General features: G+C 36.0%; 1 protein-coding gene across 2 annotated transcripts in view; it reads right to left on the reverse strand.

The window, feature by feature from the left end:
* PDE4B (phosphodiesterase 4B) overlaps positions 1-16410 on the reverse strand; it is a 173111-nt gene that overhangs the window by 16539 nt on the left and 140162 nt on the right. The window contains exon 5 of one of the 2 annotated variants that reach the window (XM_081948289.1): positions 13765-13942. In XM_081948289.1, the coding sequence (XP_081804415.1) occupies positions 13765-13942 (178 nt within the window). The remainder of the gene's footprint in view (positions 1-13764; positions 13943-16410) is intronic. The other variant, XM_081948287.1, reaches the window with a different exon arrangement.

Here is a 16410-nt window from a genome sequence, read left to right on the forward strand (position 1 = left end):
GACAGAGAGAAGGCAGAGCAGATTATTAAAATAAACACCGCAAAGATTCTTCCCCTTTTTAAAATTAGTGTTTACTATCAAAAATTAAAAAAATAAGGTGCAGATGTTTTAGCCACTGTTAATGTGGAAAACAACCAGCTCCTTGTCTTCAAAACCAGTAAGAAACCAGTACATTCAGAAATCAATGTATTTTCATGAGTTATATGAATAGCACGCAAATTATACCCAAATTGCCTAATATAAAGTAAGAATATCTTATTTTAATTTGCTAAATGTTAGTTTCTAAAATTTGAAAAAGGTACCTAGGATGCTTGACTAGGGTTTTTAAAATCAATGTGGTATGAGAGTATTCATCATTAGTAACTCAACCTAAAATTGTATTATTTTGCAGAAGCCTGACCAAAAACACCCTACATTGTAAATAAGTATGATCACTCATTATCAAATTATTTGGAAGTTTGCTTCTTCCTAACCACTAGAAACAATGTTCCAATGAATCATAACACATACAAGTTGGTGATGCTTCATCTTAGTCACAGAACTGTATAGGGGTCTGTCAAATTTAATACTGGTTTTAGTTTTTTATGGAGCTTCTGTAAACAACTGATCAAAAACCAAGAAGTATTTTGATCTCAAAAATATCCATCAGACAGAGACTGCAGATACAAGTGATTTTAGCCATCCAATCAGAACAAACTCTTCAGCATCCTGCATCTAATGCTTATCTCATTTTACTTTGGCATATAGAGAATATTATATGGTAGACTAGTTACATATTCTTCAATAGTTGGAAAATCAAGCCAATAAATATCTCAATGCCAAAATTGCCTTGCTAATAGGGATTGTTGATATATTGCTAATGATGTAAAATTTTGGGAGTTAGGTGACCTCAATATGAATGAATAAAAAAATCCTAGAACATCCAGCTTATTTATGATGTGTCAAAAAAAAGCGCAAGTTGTGAGGATGTGATTTAGAAGAACATCCATGTTTGTTGCCCTTGGGTTATTATTCCTATTAATTCTGCTATGACCCATGCTTTCTGTTAAAACACCTCTCTGAAGCAGCAAACATGGCTACCATGGCTACCTTATGTTAATAGTGTATTATGTTAATAATTTTTCTGTTATTTCTATTTGTGTCTTAAATATTGAATATGAAATGCTTTGAATTTTAAGTACACCTGCAACCAAAATTTGAAATGCTAAAACGCCAGGCACAGTTGTTGTATTTATATAACAGCTACATATAACTGTGAGGCTTTGAAATATAAACTGCAATATGCTTATAAAATATTACCCCTGGCAACTTAAGTGCTAAATGGACAGCTGCTTACAACGATAGTAAACTGAATAAGAACCTTTGGAATTGCCTGTTGGAATTTCTGCTTCAAAGAAGATTCTACAGAAGCAGTCACATGAACAAAGGTAACTTGTGATCTGCGTCACTCTCCTCTAGCTCAGGGAGGTTTACTGCCGAAAGGGTCATAAGATATAGACAGGAAAAGGTGTAAATGATGCTCAATGTAAAAGTCAGAAATCTTAGCCATGTGGGCACGTGGGAGGATAACTTTCAGCGGATGAATCTCATTTAAGGCTCACATTAAAGGACTGTAGGCAAACTTAAAGTATCCCAGAAATATGCAGCAAAAATGCAGCTTAATGTATATAGTTTCATACTTGTAATCACAAAATAAAACACTGAGATATAAATGTTAAAAATCTGAAAAGGAGACTGACATTATTAAGAAGAGATTGTCTCTTAGGTTAAAACTTGATAATGGAGAATCCCTTTTATTCATTTTTTGTGAGCCTGGCTACCTACCTAGATCAGGACTGTCAAACTTGTGGCCCGTGGGCCGGAAGTGTCATGCACTGCCTATGCCCTGTTTAGAGCGAAGGGGGGAAAAGTTGCAATACATCGTTTGACACCCCTGACTTAGATAATAACTGGCACAAAGTTTTCTATGAAAACAGCATGAATGTTCCAAGTAATTGATTTGCCGTACTCATTACAGTGAGAGTTGAGATCCTGAATTTGTCAGAGTAGAGATGCAAATTATATCCACATCTAGCTTTACAGTCAAGAACTACAACCCGAAAAGACGATTAAACAATGTAGGTGGGAGTAATAAGGTCTGGAATTAAACCGTAGTGCACATAAAGCTGGGAACTGCACCTTCAGGCTGACAGAGAACATTTAACTGTTTTAGTGGTTTTAGTATGCAGTAAAGATTCTTATCTTGACACTGAGTCTGACAATAACAGGTTCCTTCAGGATGTAGCAATTCAAAGGAAAACCAATCCAAATGAAAACAGTTTAGGGATCTCATTGACTTCAGACAAGTGCTTAATTGAACACAAGGTTCCACTGTTTTCAAAATGTAGGCAAATGTTTTCAGTTTGTGCCATAGTACTTGAAAGAACAACTTCCACCATATTCCTGCCCTATTTTAAGGGAATCTAAAGTGGGAGTGGGGACCCAAGGACCTGCTCGAGCATATTCACAGGAGTCTGCCTCCTTTTGAAAGGCTCTGTTCAGTGATAAATGTCTGGCACTGGTTTAGTTATATTTTTGGAAAGCAAGCAAATACAGTTTCATTTTATTCTTTCTTGCTTGGGAATGCATTAGTAACTTCCCTGGTACTTTATATTAGTTTATTATTGTGTACATTTTATACCATGCTTATTGCCTATTTATATCAGTAATTTAATTTAAAAAACTAATTATTTAAACTTTATTTAATGGGAAGTAGTATACAAACATTTTAGATAAATAATTTCTGTTTCCAGTGATTTTTTTCAGGAAAGGACCATATTTCACTGCCATTATATAGTTCTATGGAATAGGAAAAAACAATTGACAGCTACCTATTTTTGATTGTCAGGGGATAATCCTGATAAATGTGTATACATTGAACGATGTCTTTTTATCACATAAAGCCATCAATGCTCTGAAGTTTATTCTTTTGTAAAATTGGTAATAAAGCAAAGAAAATAAATATTTTGGATTGAGTAGTTTGCATTGACTCATATAAATGCAGCACCATGTATTTAAAAGAATATGCAGGTTTGAATGATATTTATTCTTCATTTAAAATCAAATTACATTATATATTTTAATCAACAATGCTGCACATATGATGTATTGCAAGATTACACATCATGTTTCACACCTGATTAGACAATTATTCTAAAACCTTTAAACAAAGGTTGAAGTTTACATAAAAGTTATGAAAAACAGATTCTAGTTGTGTCAGTTTCCTGTTATACATGTTTTGAAACTAATATAATGCATATTTTGGAACTTCTATAAAATAATGGTGAGCTAATTAAGTTTTCCTAGCATTGAGTCATTCAGCAAATTGATCTGCCTATTGCAGGGGTGTCCAAACTTGGCAACTTTAAGACTTGTGGACTTCAACTCCCAGAATTCCCCAGCCAGCTGGCTGGGGAATTCTGGGAGTTGAAGTCCACAAGTCTTAAAGTTGCCAAGTTTGGACACCCCTGGCCTATTGTAACAGGGATTAAGTGTGATGGAGACCTTGCTTTGGTTGTTGTTTTAAAAACATTGTGACAAACTTTTAATGTCACATCTTTGGGTGTTACTATTTTAGATTTACATTAATGTAAATCTAAACGTTCATTTTTCATTTTTGCAGCCTTGTTGATGATTTTGCCTTCTAGAAGCTATCCACACATGACAGACTGCAACTTTCATTAAATCAGCCAGGAGAGTCAGTGATTTGCTAGGAATGATTAAAGGTACAGATACAATGTGTCAGGGAAGCAGCCATTTGGGGAAGCTAATTTTATAGGAAAGAACTGATACGTATTTTTATGTTTCAAACTGACAGTTTGATAATGAGTGAATACAGTAAACTGAAATAGATTATAGATAAACAATTGTGTGATATGATTTTAAAAGATTCCAAGCAATCTATAATATATTCTTATCCACTGTAGGCATTATTTGCTGACACAGTGATGCCAAAATGATGCAATGTACATTAAAACATCAAAAACTTTGCCTTTCTATACTTCTGTTGCACATTGCATGTAGGTATATAAGTGATACAGTTTATATCATGCCTATCTTCCCTCTCTCTCTCCCTCTCCCTCTCCCTCTCTCTCTCATTTTTGCACATGTGTGAGAAATAATTGGTTCAGTAAAAAAAAACCACATCCAATATGATTCTCCGAATAAAAGGAAGGACTTCTTTTCTTCATAGTCTTAAAACAGTATCTGTTGTTTGGAAGCATTTATAGAATTCTATATTCCTTGCCTGAATTATATAGAGTATATAATATCCCCTATAATTCAATTCCCAGATGGTTTTGGCTTCTTTTTGAAGAAATTAAACTTGGTTGCTTCTGTTATATCTAACCATTCTTGGGGCAAAGATATCTGCCAAAATAATTGAGGAATTTATGAATGAAAGATAAAGATTGATTAGTATAGGGCAGTGATGGCGAACCTATGGCACGCGTGCCACAAGTGGCACGCGGACCATTTGTCAGGGCACGCGAGGCGCTGCCCTGTCAGCTGGCCAGCGTGCATGCGTGCGCTGGCCAGCTGAGTTCACCTTTTTAAAAGCTATTTTTCGCCTTTCCCAGGCTCCAGAGGCTTTATAGGAGCCTGGGGAGGTCAAAAAGAGCCCCCCGTGCACCCGGACGCTTCAGGGACCGTCCCTGAAGCTTTCGGAGTGCTTAAAACCACCCTCCAAGCAAACCGGAAGTGACTTCCGGGTTGCTCGGAGGGTGGTTTTAAGCATTCCGAAGCCTTCAGGGAAGCCTCGGACGGTCCCTGATGCCTTTGGAACGCTTAAAACGACCCTCTGAGCAACCCGGAAGTCACTTCCGGTTTGCTCGGAGGGTGGTTTTAAGTGCTCCGAAGGCTTCAGGGAAGCCTCGGACGGTCCCTGAAGCCTTCGGAATGCTTAAAACCACCCTCCGAACAACCCGGAAGTCACTTCCAGTTTGCTCGGAGGGTGGTTTTAAGCGTTCCGAAGGCTTCAGGGAAGCCTCGGACGGTCCCTGATGCCTTCGGAATGCTTAAAACGACCCTCCGAGCAACCCGGAAGTGACTTCCAGTTTGCTCGGAGGGTGGTTTTAAGCGTTCCGAAGGCTTCAGGGAAGCCTCGGACGGTCCCTGATGCCTTCGGAACGCTTAAAACGACCCTCCGAGCAACCCGGAAGTGACTTCCAGTTTGCTTGGAGGGTGGTTTTAAGCACTCCGAAGGCTTCAGGGAAGCCTCTGGACGGTCCCTGAAGCCTCTGGAGGGCTCCTGGGGGGCGGGGAGGCTCTGGGGGGGTCGCGCGTTGCATTATGGGTGCGGCACACCCGCACACGACCCCCCCCTGCGCTCCCCCCATTTGTGGCACGCGAGCCAAAAAAGGTTCGCCATCACTGGTATAGGGAAAAGTACTGGATGTAAAAAAAATTCAAATAGCAAAATTCTAATGACAATTGAAATCATATTTGAAATCTCCTTATAGCAAGTGTAAAATTACAACTGTGGGCTAGTTTCAAAGTCCTTTTCATCCTTCTAACTTCATGAAATTACAATCTAATTGTTATTTCATCTAGAATACATTAATTTATACCTGAAAATCTTGATTTGGTTTTGTATAATATCCCATTTAAACTTAGGTAAGGCTTAATTTGTGCAAAAATATATCCTAGTTGAGTATGTCCCATTAACATTAGCTTTAAAAACTTCCGAGTAAATAAATATTGTTAAAAACACAGATTGTTAAAAACATGATATTTGTTCAGTGTGACTGCATGGACGTCTCACCTGGAGCTAATCTCAATTTGAAGATTTTAGTGCACCACTGATTGCAGCATTTCTTTACAGACAAAAGCCAATACTTATTTACACAATACACATTTATTTCAAAATAGCACTTTTCCTTTTCATTACAGGTTTGTCAAGCCCTATTCAGTAATTTGCAATTGCATCAAAATAACTTGCAAAACAAAAAATATGTCTTGGGTTGGAGGCATCTGCGTCAGAAGGGTTAAGTAAAGATTTTCCAGTTTTCCTTGAAGAGTCAGTAAGTCTAGGCTCTTCCATGGAAGCCACTTACAACAGTGGCTGTTTCTCATCCCAACCAACTACATAGGGTGGTGTTTATGAGAACAACAAATAGAGGGATTGACGTCTCCTCTGTTCTAAACTCCTCAACAAAAGATAATATATAAATCTAACAAAGAAAAATAGTATTGGTGTAGTTTATAGCATGAGTGCATCTACAGATGAAATAAGATAATGTGACTGCCCATACGAAAATGTAAATGTATGTAATGTACATACCGTAGTCTCTGTTCTCATGTTTCCAATTTTTGTACTTATTTTATGGCTCATTGCTGGTTCATGTTCACATGTAATAAAATTAAGAAAATACTTCTCTAACAAAGCCAGAATATGCACAAGCAGCTTTAATTACATAAAAGCTCTTTGTTCTTATTTTTTTTCCTTTTCCATAGATTTGGAAACTGTCTGGAAAGCTGTACTTCACAAGAACTTCCCATTAAATGTATGTTTGAATTATGGATAATTGCTCCCTTAGGATGAATAAGCCACTTTTGGTCCATGGTTTAAAACTGGTTTATGATGAAAGTAGCTTCAAGCCCTCTCAGAAAGTAATGGATAGTAATAATTTTCTGGTTATTCCCTTCTTTTTCAAAAAGAATTAATATATACTCTGATTTAATTAGCCAGGATTTCTGTGTGAGCATTGCATGCAGAAATCTAAATGTTGTGTTTCTCTTTAAAAACATTAGAGTAATTACTTTATTACTTATGTAAACACAAGATTGGAAGGAAAAGCACTTTTGAGCTTACATAGATTAGCTAATTATGTTATAGTTATAACTTTGGGCAGAATGCTTTTTTCTTAAATATCAAGATTGTGCAAACAGTTCTGAAATAAAAACGCAATGCCCATTTTGCACCAGCTTTTGGATATGTTCCGGTCAAGATGAAGCCTTACTGATTTCAGTGAAGTTAAACTTTTAAAAATCATTTTAATATACTTATCTTGGTCTTAATAATGTTTAGCCTTTATCAATAGCACATGCCTTTTGTTTTGTCACTGTGAAAATAATATGGAAGCAACATGTATTTATGTAGTCTCTTGAATTTATTTAATTTTTGGAATTTGTCATCATAAACTAAATTAAAATAATTTTCCCTTATGATAATTTTCAGGAGCTAGACCAAGGTGGAAAGGCCTAGGTTTATTAGATTAACATGGGCAAACTTTTAAAAGAAAACGAGCAAAATTTCTTCCCTGACCTCCTCCCTTTATGATTAATTCTGGGGTGAAAAAGCATAGTATCATGCAAATAGATTAAAGTGGAGTACCAACATGTATTTACTAATGCTTTGTTTCATGCCACTTTAACAAAATATAACAAAACAGTATGTACAGTTACATGCAACCTATTTTAGCTCTTGTACACATTTTTCTTCCACTATTGGTTTAGAAAATTAGAATTTTTTTAGGTAGAATTTACTATATTGTATGGATGTTAGGGCCAATGTCAAGTATACTAGCATTAGGAATCTGGTCAGAATAAAACCTCTCTTCTGCTTCTCTAGAAACAAAGGGAGAACTTAGTACTCTTAAATTAGCACCTGTCTTTAAATATATGTCTTATAAAAAGAGATACAGGCACAAAGACCTGTATAAAGATTCATATGATATGAAAACAATGCAGGAAAACGTGCAGGGGAAGTTGGCATCGGCTGATGGCATGTTTGGGAAATCTTAGTTCTTTCTTAGTTCTACTAAACGCTTTATTTGGCCCTATAATCCAGTTTAAACAAAGGATAATAAATAGTACAGAGCTAGAGACAAGTTATGCACGAATGCACATCACTAAATTCTGGCTCAAGACCAAAAATATTTTAAAAGCGCACATTTCCTTGAATATCACCTTCCAATCTAACAAGTTATCCTTCCCTCTCCTCTAAAAAATCATTTTGGCAACAAGGGCCAAAAGTGTTTCTTCTGTTGCTAATATTTTTCAAATGGTTTTCAGACAATCAATAAATCCACATTTTATACAAGGAAACACTACTAATGGGCCATAATAATTAAATCATAATAATCATCTATAATAATTAAATCACCAATCATGGGCTGTAATAATTAAATCACTAGTTACTTCCCAGCTCGCATAATGTTTTCCTGAATTGTTCTATTCATATATCATGAAAAACAAGTCTCCTCTGAATCAAGCTTGATTCTTGTGTACTATATGCATAATATCCATTTGGTTTTCTTGACAAGAGTGAAATAGTTTGCTATTGCCTTCTTCCAATATTTCTTTTTTTGTTTTGCTTCCCAGTCTGACCTACAGCCCTGGTATTCCCTCAGGGTCTCCCATCTACCAGGTCCAACTCTGCTTAGGTTCCTTCCCAGGAAAAATCAATCAGCTGCTCCCACTATTAAAACCATTTTAATACCTCCTGACCCCATCATGTGGAAAAGGTGACCTGCTGAAAATATGGTACTTTACATGCAGACAAACAAAAGTCATATTAAACATGTGGTTGTATATGAAATAAATGAGTCATGACAAAACTCTTTCAACCTATTTGTGAAGAGGAGTAATGGTATCCAAACCCATAGGGCAAGAATACAAATGGTTAATTTGTTCAATCATATCCATTCCAGAAGCTTCAGCATTCTTGACTATGCTTTCCTAAGTTTATTGTGCTAATTTACAACACCCTTTGATAGAAACCCGGAGTTTGGTTGCCTGGAGGAAATTTTATGACACAATTAGATCTTTCTGCATCCTATTTCAAAGACATGTTCAGTGGTTGTTCTGTCTTTTAGAAAACAGCTTAAAATAACCAACTAGCAACTTGTAGGCTATTTACACGTTTTATCAAGCAACCATTATTTAACAGTGATGGTAGACATCCTCCATCCTCCACATTCTGGGATATTAAAGTGAACAGTGGGGTTACTGTTAAATGAGGTTAGGGAAGTTCCATTTTGGTAAGTGATACATGAAAAAAATATTCTGAAAGGTATCCAGTGACAAAAAGGGTAAAGCCCTTAAGCATAAGGACAAAATCAGGAAATTGAAAGGATGCAATTTGATGAGATCTAAGATCTTTATGCATAAAGAATAAAGACCAGTAATAAAGACCTTTGGACCTATACATATATGAGTAAATAACAGTAGTAAAGCAAAATGTATGGATTCTATAAAAATGCTCTATTTTTTAAATATACAGTATATAGCTATTGATCCAGCAAATATCAGAGTGGGTTGCAAGCAAAGCAACTATAGAAATATTAGCATTTTTTTCTGACACTTTTTTAGTTTGTTTTTTTAATAGCAGGCAGTTATTTAATCATACCAATAACAATTGTTAGGTTGTGTTCAGTATCTTAAATCAGTGTTTTTCTGATTGTTTTGGGGATTTCTGGGAGTTGAAAACTACACATTGTAAAGATACTCAGATTGAGAAACATGACCTCAAATAGACCCAAATATTTGCACAATTCACTTCTTTGAATAAGAAACAGCATGGTTTCTTATTCCACCTGAAAACTAAGTGATGAGGTTCAGAAGTTATCACATTTAAATGTTCCTCAGATTCAATAATAAACAAGTCTTTACATTGTAACATCAAATTAATTAAATTAAATAATTATTTTTGAACCACCTCATACTTGCAAGTATTGAATTTCTCTAGCTTGAGTTCACTTGAGATTTATCATATGTTTATTATGCTTTTTATAAAACCGCGGATAATTCTGAGTCAACTCTTATGGCTTATTAGTCTTTCTTTTCTAGAAACATTTCTTTGCTTAGACCACAGTTCCTAAGGTCAAATGGCAATCAACTAAAAGGGAGTCCCAAAGAATTCTATGATTCACAGCTGTTAAAGCCCTCTCGTAAGAAACAAAGCAAATGGAAGTAGCAGGTTTTCTAGTTGACTGCCAGCAGTTAATCCAAGTAAATCTTTTAGAGATGTATGACTATTTTGTAATGCAGATTAAACAAAGGAAATTACAGTAAACTCAAAAGCAAGAACAGCTTGGCACACCTTAAGCAAAACATCACGTACCAAGTGAGCTAGATTCAGTCCTGGCAGACTCATATCAAGTCCCCCCCCCCATTTTTCAATATGGACATTGTGCAATGAAGCACATAGGCAAGGGGCAACAGCCAGGAATTACCTCCAAAGTTTACATTAGAGTACTCGTGTTTAGTTTATTTAGCCTCCTAAAACCAAGACGTGAGTGTCCTATGTGCCTGAAAACCCTTTGGAAGGAGTGTAGCGAAAGTTTTGTATACATCAATAGATTTTAGTTTACAGATAAGGAGGACAATGGTCTAGTATGTGACATTGCTAACAAAGGAGAGGAGGTATAATGAGACATTTCAGAAAGTGCCTACGTGATGGAAGGATGCATCTCCCTTGGGGTCATTTGAGTGACTAAAAATCTCAGCCTGTTTCATTCTGTGACTGCTGCTGCTCCCCTTACATCAGTCACACCATATATAAAATAGCTAGGCACTCATGTGGAAAAAGAAGCTTGGTAAATTCTTCAGTCATAAACATAATATGCAATATAATTACCTAAGTACAAGCAAACTGATATTAAAGTCTTCAACATTATAAAAATTATTGTCCAGGAGAACTAAAAATATGCTATCCTGGCAAATTAAAGTCCTAATTTTATAACAAAAAACGTTTAATTGGAACATAATATTTTAAATTCACTAATCTCAGTTGTATATAAAGTCATATTAAAACATGGATTTACAAACCATACTAGCAGACAGACAAATATTTGGGAATATTATTTGATCCATTGTTTTGTCTATTTAAGATGCCATGCTATATAATCACAAGTTGCAAGTCACAAATACCAATTATTATTCGTTAATACAGTGATCATATAGATCAGTGGTTCCCAAACTTTTTTGGGCCATGCCCCACCTAAGCATCTTTAAAACCCTGATGCCATCCCTGTGACATATAATTCTTACTTTACTCAAAAAGTGAACTCTACTCACGCGGAGGAAGCTTAAAAGGCCATTAACTTGGTTTAAACAAGGTTCAAATTGTTCCATTAAAAATCAAATTGCCCCGCTGTGGGGCGTGGGCCTCACGTTGGGAACCACTGATATAGATTAATGCTTACTAATTATCTAAAAATACCTATAATATTATAACATGAGGATGCCCTCAGTCTCTGCCTGTTTTTAGAGAGACCCTGTTATATCAAAAGCAGACTTATCTGCCCAATGAATACAATAACTTATTATTATTTGATCTAAACCTATGGTAATAGGTGACTAAGACTGTAGATAGGATTCAGAAATGAGCATAATGAATGTTAATTCAAATTAGAAATGGGAAACTTTGGCAGTGTAGAAACTACATCAGAAAAATATCATGAAATTGTAGGGCTAGGAGCAGCAAATTTCTAATTGATATGTGATTGAATAGAACTGAAAAGATTTGTTTATCATTTTAGTAAAACACATGCCAAACCACATATATTGCTGTGCTGCATGAGGGAGTGGTTGCTGAGGGTGTTTGCTTTTTGCATCTCCACAATTGTTTTTAAAAGTTTCTGAATCTCTCTCCTGAATGGCAGGGAATAAATTCCTCATATTTCTAAGTAATTGTTTTACTTAAACATTTCCACCTTGTTTACTGAAAGAAAGACAAAACCCTGAATATTTTCACGTAGGATCTCTTGGCTTTTATCAATATCAAGAATCATCTTTTGGGAAGCAATTCTGAAAAGTTGTCTCCTGTTTTTGCAATGCTGTAGTTTTAAAACTACGTCTGTCAGGAAGGAGACAGGAAATTCGAGTCACACTTACAACAGCTGTGCCATGCCCACTATCATTCTGAAATGACGTAGTTTGGGCTTCAGTGGCACGGAGCCAGGGACTTAGCAATAGCAGAGGTCAGGAAGATAGGTCACTGTTTTTACAGCCCTCACACTTGGAATCCTGCAGGATCTACTTGCTGCCTTCCTTTCTCTTCTGTTTTTCTGTTCTTTACTATGGGGAGCTAGAAACATCCTGTTTTCAAAACACTTGATTGTTTTGCAATTAGCAAATTTCTATGCAGAAGTCTTTGACGGAAGGAAGACAGATTATTCAGATACTTCACAGATGTGGGAAATTTGACAATAACTCAGCATATTTCAAAAGGCTTCTTGGGTTCTGAAAAGTTCAGCTGTAAGCATTAAAATTTCAAATGGTTTTTCAAAAATTGCAACACAGAATAAATACGACAAAGTAGAGACAAAATGAGAAGGGCAATGTAATCTCATTTCATATACAGTATATATGTAGGATCTAAGATCTTAGATCTAAGAGAAGTAAAATTGGGACTTCAATTTTATTTATATGGTTTTTTTTTAAAAAAAACCTATTTTAAAATTTTATTTGTATTCAAAAATTGATGTAGAATCCGCTTGAATAGCTTTTTTCCTATGGAGAACTATGGAGTTTCCTATGGAGAACTACAACTCCTATGGAGTTGTATCATCTTCATCTCATTGAAGTTGATTATTCTTTACTTAATAATAGAAACAAACTGCAAAGTATCTGCATAAGGCTCCAGCCTAATGACCATCCCATAATGGCCATTGTAAATGAATATACTATAAGTATATATGAATACACACTTTGGATGAGACTGATAAAAGAAAGTTAACAATAGAGTCCTAAGTAAATTGGAGGGAGGGGAGCTGTTTTCTTGCCTTCGGTTGAAAGCCTCAGAAGAAAGGTATACATATTGTTCACTGATCAAACCAGAGTATGAAATCTTTGCTTTAACATCGGGCAAAAAATTGTTAAGTTCTTTAGTCAGACACAAAATGCTTGAGGTTATAGTGCAGCTGATACCTATGCCATTAGGGAGCACATTGGCCTTTTGTTACCCAAAGGTTTGGCTGCTAGCCAACTAAGAAGTGGTTTCAATTTTAAGTAATATCCAACTCTTAGATATTAAATACATGGAAAAGAGGTAAGTGTATTTCTCTTTAGAAAAAAATGAACACTTTAGAATGCATACACATACACAATACTAAATTATAATAATAAAATATTTTAGATAACTCAAGTCTAAAAATCCACTTTTCATTATACCTTCTTACAGAGTTTAGAAATATTTCCACTGATGAAGCAGTATTTTATATGAATCGCTACCATATGCAGAAATATACATAAAATATATAACTAAAATTAAAACAAGTCCCACATATACAATACATGGTAACTAAAGATTGTAGGTTGAAATGTGCACCATTATAAGCAATTTAATTTATTGAAGGGAAAGAAAACTAGCAAAAGTTTCATAAGGATAGTTGTACTTTTTATCTGCATCACTCTTTTCAGTTGATTTGCTGATGATTGCTACTGCTGGTATAAATTGTAGAAATAATGTAAGAATATTTCTAGAATTACTTTTGGCATTACAGTTATATGCTAGAATTTGTTTTCCACCTTTCTAAATTGCTGTTTTATTAATAATAGCACATGTTATATTTAACTGTATAACATTAAAAGTAGCAATACTTGATTATCTTCAATAGCATTCTGGTAAGGATTTTAAAAATTTGGACTCATTCATTTCTGTTGCTTTAATTTTTTTACAATAAGTCATCAACCTGACTTAGCAAGGGAAGGCAGAAAAAATCATAACTTTTCACTTTGTTCTTAAAATGCATTTGTTTGCATGTAATTTTTCTCTCTTACCTTATTGGATGCCATCTCACTAACAGATCGATAAGTCTGAATAGTTTCAAGTTGGTCTAAACACCAGTCCAGTTCCTCCAAAGTTTCCATTGCTAATTTTTGATAAGATTCTTCTGTAAATAAACACACGGACATGTAGTTAGGCTTGAGTGACGGCAGGCTTTCCATGGTGGAATTGCTGATCCGACTTGGTCCAACACTGCTGTAGGGACTGCAGTGCTCTTTCATCATAAATTCTTCAGGCTGCTGTTCCACTCTCTAGTAGAACAAATCAATGCACGTCCAAGCTTTTGAATGGTTGTTGTGGTTTTGTGTATATGTGTGTGTGTGTGGGGCGGGGGAGTGTTCCCTGCTTTCTTTTTTGTCCTTCCTTGCAGGCTTTGAAGAATCGGTTTCAGTAATATATCAGCAAACTTCCTCTACAAAGTGGTGTAGGAGGGATACTCTCTGACAGGCTCATCTGCATATGCACTCACCGAACAGCAGAGGAAAAGCAAAGCTCCACGTAAACATTACTCATCTCACCATTTCTACTATTAAAGTGATGACATTTTTATAAGACATTTAAAATATCATCAAGGGAGATTAGGCCATCAGTGTAACTTGTCTTTTTTCCCTTCTTTAAAAACAAATTCTGATTTTTCTGAAAAAAGAAATGCTGAAATAATTCAAAATAATTGTGTTCAAGTTTTTAAGCTTGCTCAGGTTTGATTATCTGTTTCAGAGTATTTTCATAAGTGCTGCAAACACCCCTCATTTAATTAAGGTTTAGTTCATTACATTTTGGAAGTAGCTAACAATTAGGAAACAAATATAAAGTTTGGCTTTTCTTAAATTATTAAATTTCCATTTTGTTCATGCCGAAGTCACAAATAAATTTTAGACTGAATTTCTAGAAGGGATTTTCAAAATATCTACTTTTTCTGTCAGTTGTTCTTCCCTTCTGAAACAGAATTTTTCAAAATTTTGTTGAATTTTGAAAATTTTTGACAAACTTGAACATTGGGCACTATCTAATAAAATGAAATTCAATGGTGAAAAGAGTAAGGTTCTACATTTAGGCAGCAAAAATGGAATGCACAGGTACAGTATAGGTGGTACCTTGCTCAGTAGTAGTAACTGTGAAAGGGATCTTGGAGTCCTAGTGGACAACCATTTAAATATGAGCCAGCAGTGTGCAGCAGCTGCCAAAAAAGCCAACACAGTCCTAGGCTGCATCAACAGAGGGATAGAATCAAGATCACGTGAAGTGTTAATACCACTTTATAATGCCTTGGTAAGGCCACACTTGGAGTACTGCATTCAGTTCTGGTTGCCACGATGTAAAAAAGATGTGGAGATTCTAGAAAGAGTGCAGAGAAGAGCAACAAAGATGATTAGGGGACTGGAGACTAAAACATATGAAGAACGGTTGCAGGAACTGGGTATGTTTAGCTTAAGAGAAAGAAGGACTAGGGGAGACATGATAGCAGTGTTCCAATATCTCAGGGGTTGCCACAAAGAAGAGGGAGTCAAACTATTCTCCAAGGCACCTGAGGGTAGAACAAGAAGCGATGGGTGGAAACTAATCAAGGAGAGAAGCAACTTAGAACTGAGGAGAAATTTCCTGACAGTTAGAACAATTAATCAGTGGAACAGCTTGCCTCCAGAAGTTGTGAATGCCCCAACACTGGAAGTCTTTAAGATGTTGGATAGCCATCTGTCTGAAATGGTATAGGGTTTCCTGCCTAGGCAGGGGGTTGGACTAGAAGACCTCCAAGGTTCCTTCCAACTCTACTATTGTATTGTATTACAAAAGATATTCTAAAGTTGTAGTCTTAAGTTTAGGACTGGCTAGGTTTATGAAGCTCGGATTGATTACCAAATCCCTTTTGGAAGAAATGTTTAGGGAAGGTGCTTGAGCCTTGGAAAAACTACCAAAGCTGGGCTATTATATCCCAAACATCTAGACCCCCTTTTCTACTTTCTAGTGGATATTAAAATTTTTGCAACCCAGATCCAGTAGATTTAAAGTAATGGCAAAGGTGACAAATGTAAAATATTTTTTTCTTGCAAAAACACCCTTTTTTGATTAATATCAAATGAATATCTACCAATATGGTACAACCAGGAGAATTCCTGTTGTAAGGCCAGAATATTTCTTAGTCTTCTTTAAGATCTGGAACTTCATGTTACCCCCAGAACCAGCAATCCTAACAATGAGGCTAGATGATGCTAATGCTCATAATACATTCTAGGCACACATAGGTTTGCTCATTTTCAATTATATTAATAGCTATTAGTGTCTCCAGGAGGGTTGTAAGTACATTTGGCTGAAATCATGATTGTGAGTGTTCTGTAGGGAGAACGAGGCAGGCAGGAACTGAGGCAAGGCAGGTTGAAGCTAACACAACCTTTATTAACAGTTTAACATGGCAAAATGTAAGGCAACCTCGACCCGGCAAACAGCAGCATTTGACAGCTGACAGTCCTTTTATACTAGAGCTGTCAGATGCTGAACCAATAGAATGGCTGCATTCTCCCGCCAGCTGGCTGCTCGCATCTCAACCAATCGGGCCGGCAATGATAGTCACTAGCGTTGTAGCCTCGAGGACTTAACAATGCTCACTGTTTTCAGCAGGCTTGGTTTAGAATATTTGCAACTCT

The sequence above is a fragment of the Natrix helvetica genome, assembly GCF_964273705.1.
Source record: "Natrix helvetica genome assembly, chromosome: 3".
In the NCBI taxonomy this organism is placed as follows: domain Eukaryota; kingdom Metazoa; phylum Chordata; class Lepidosauria; order Squamata; family Natricidae; genus Natrix; species Natrix helvetica.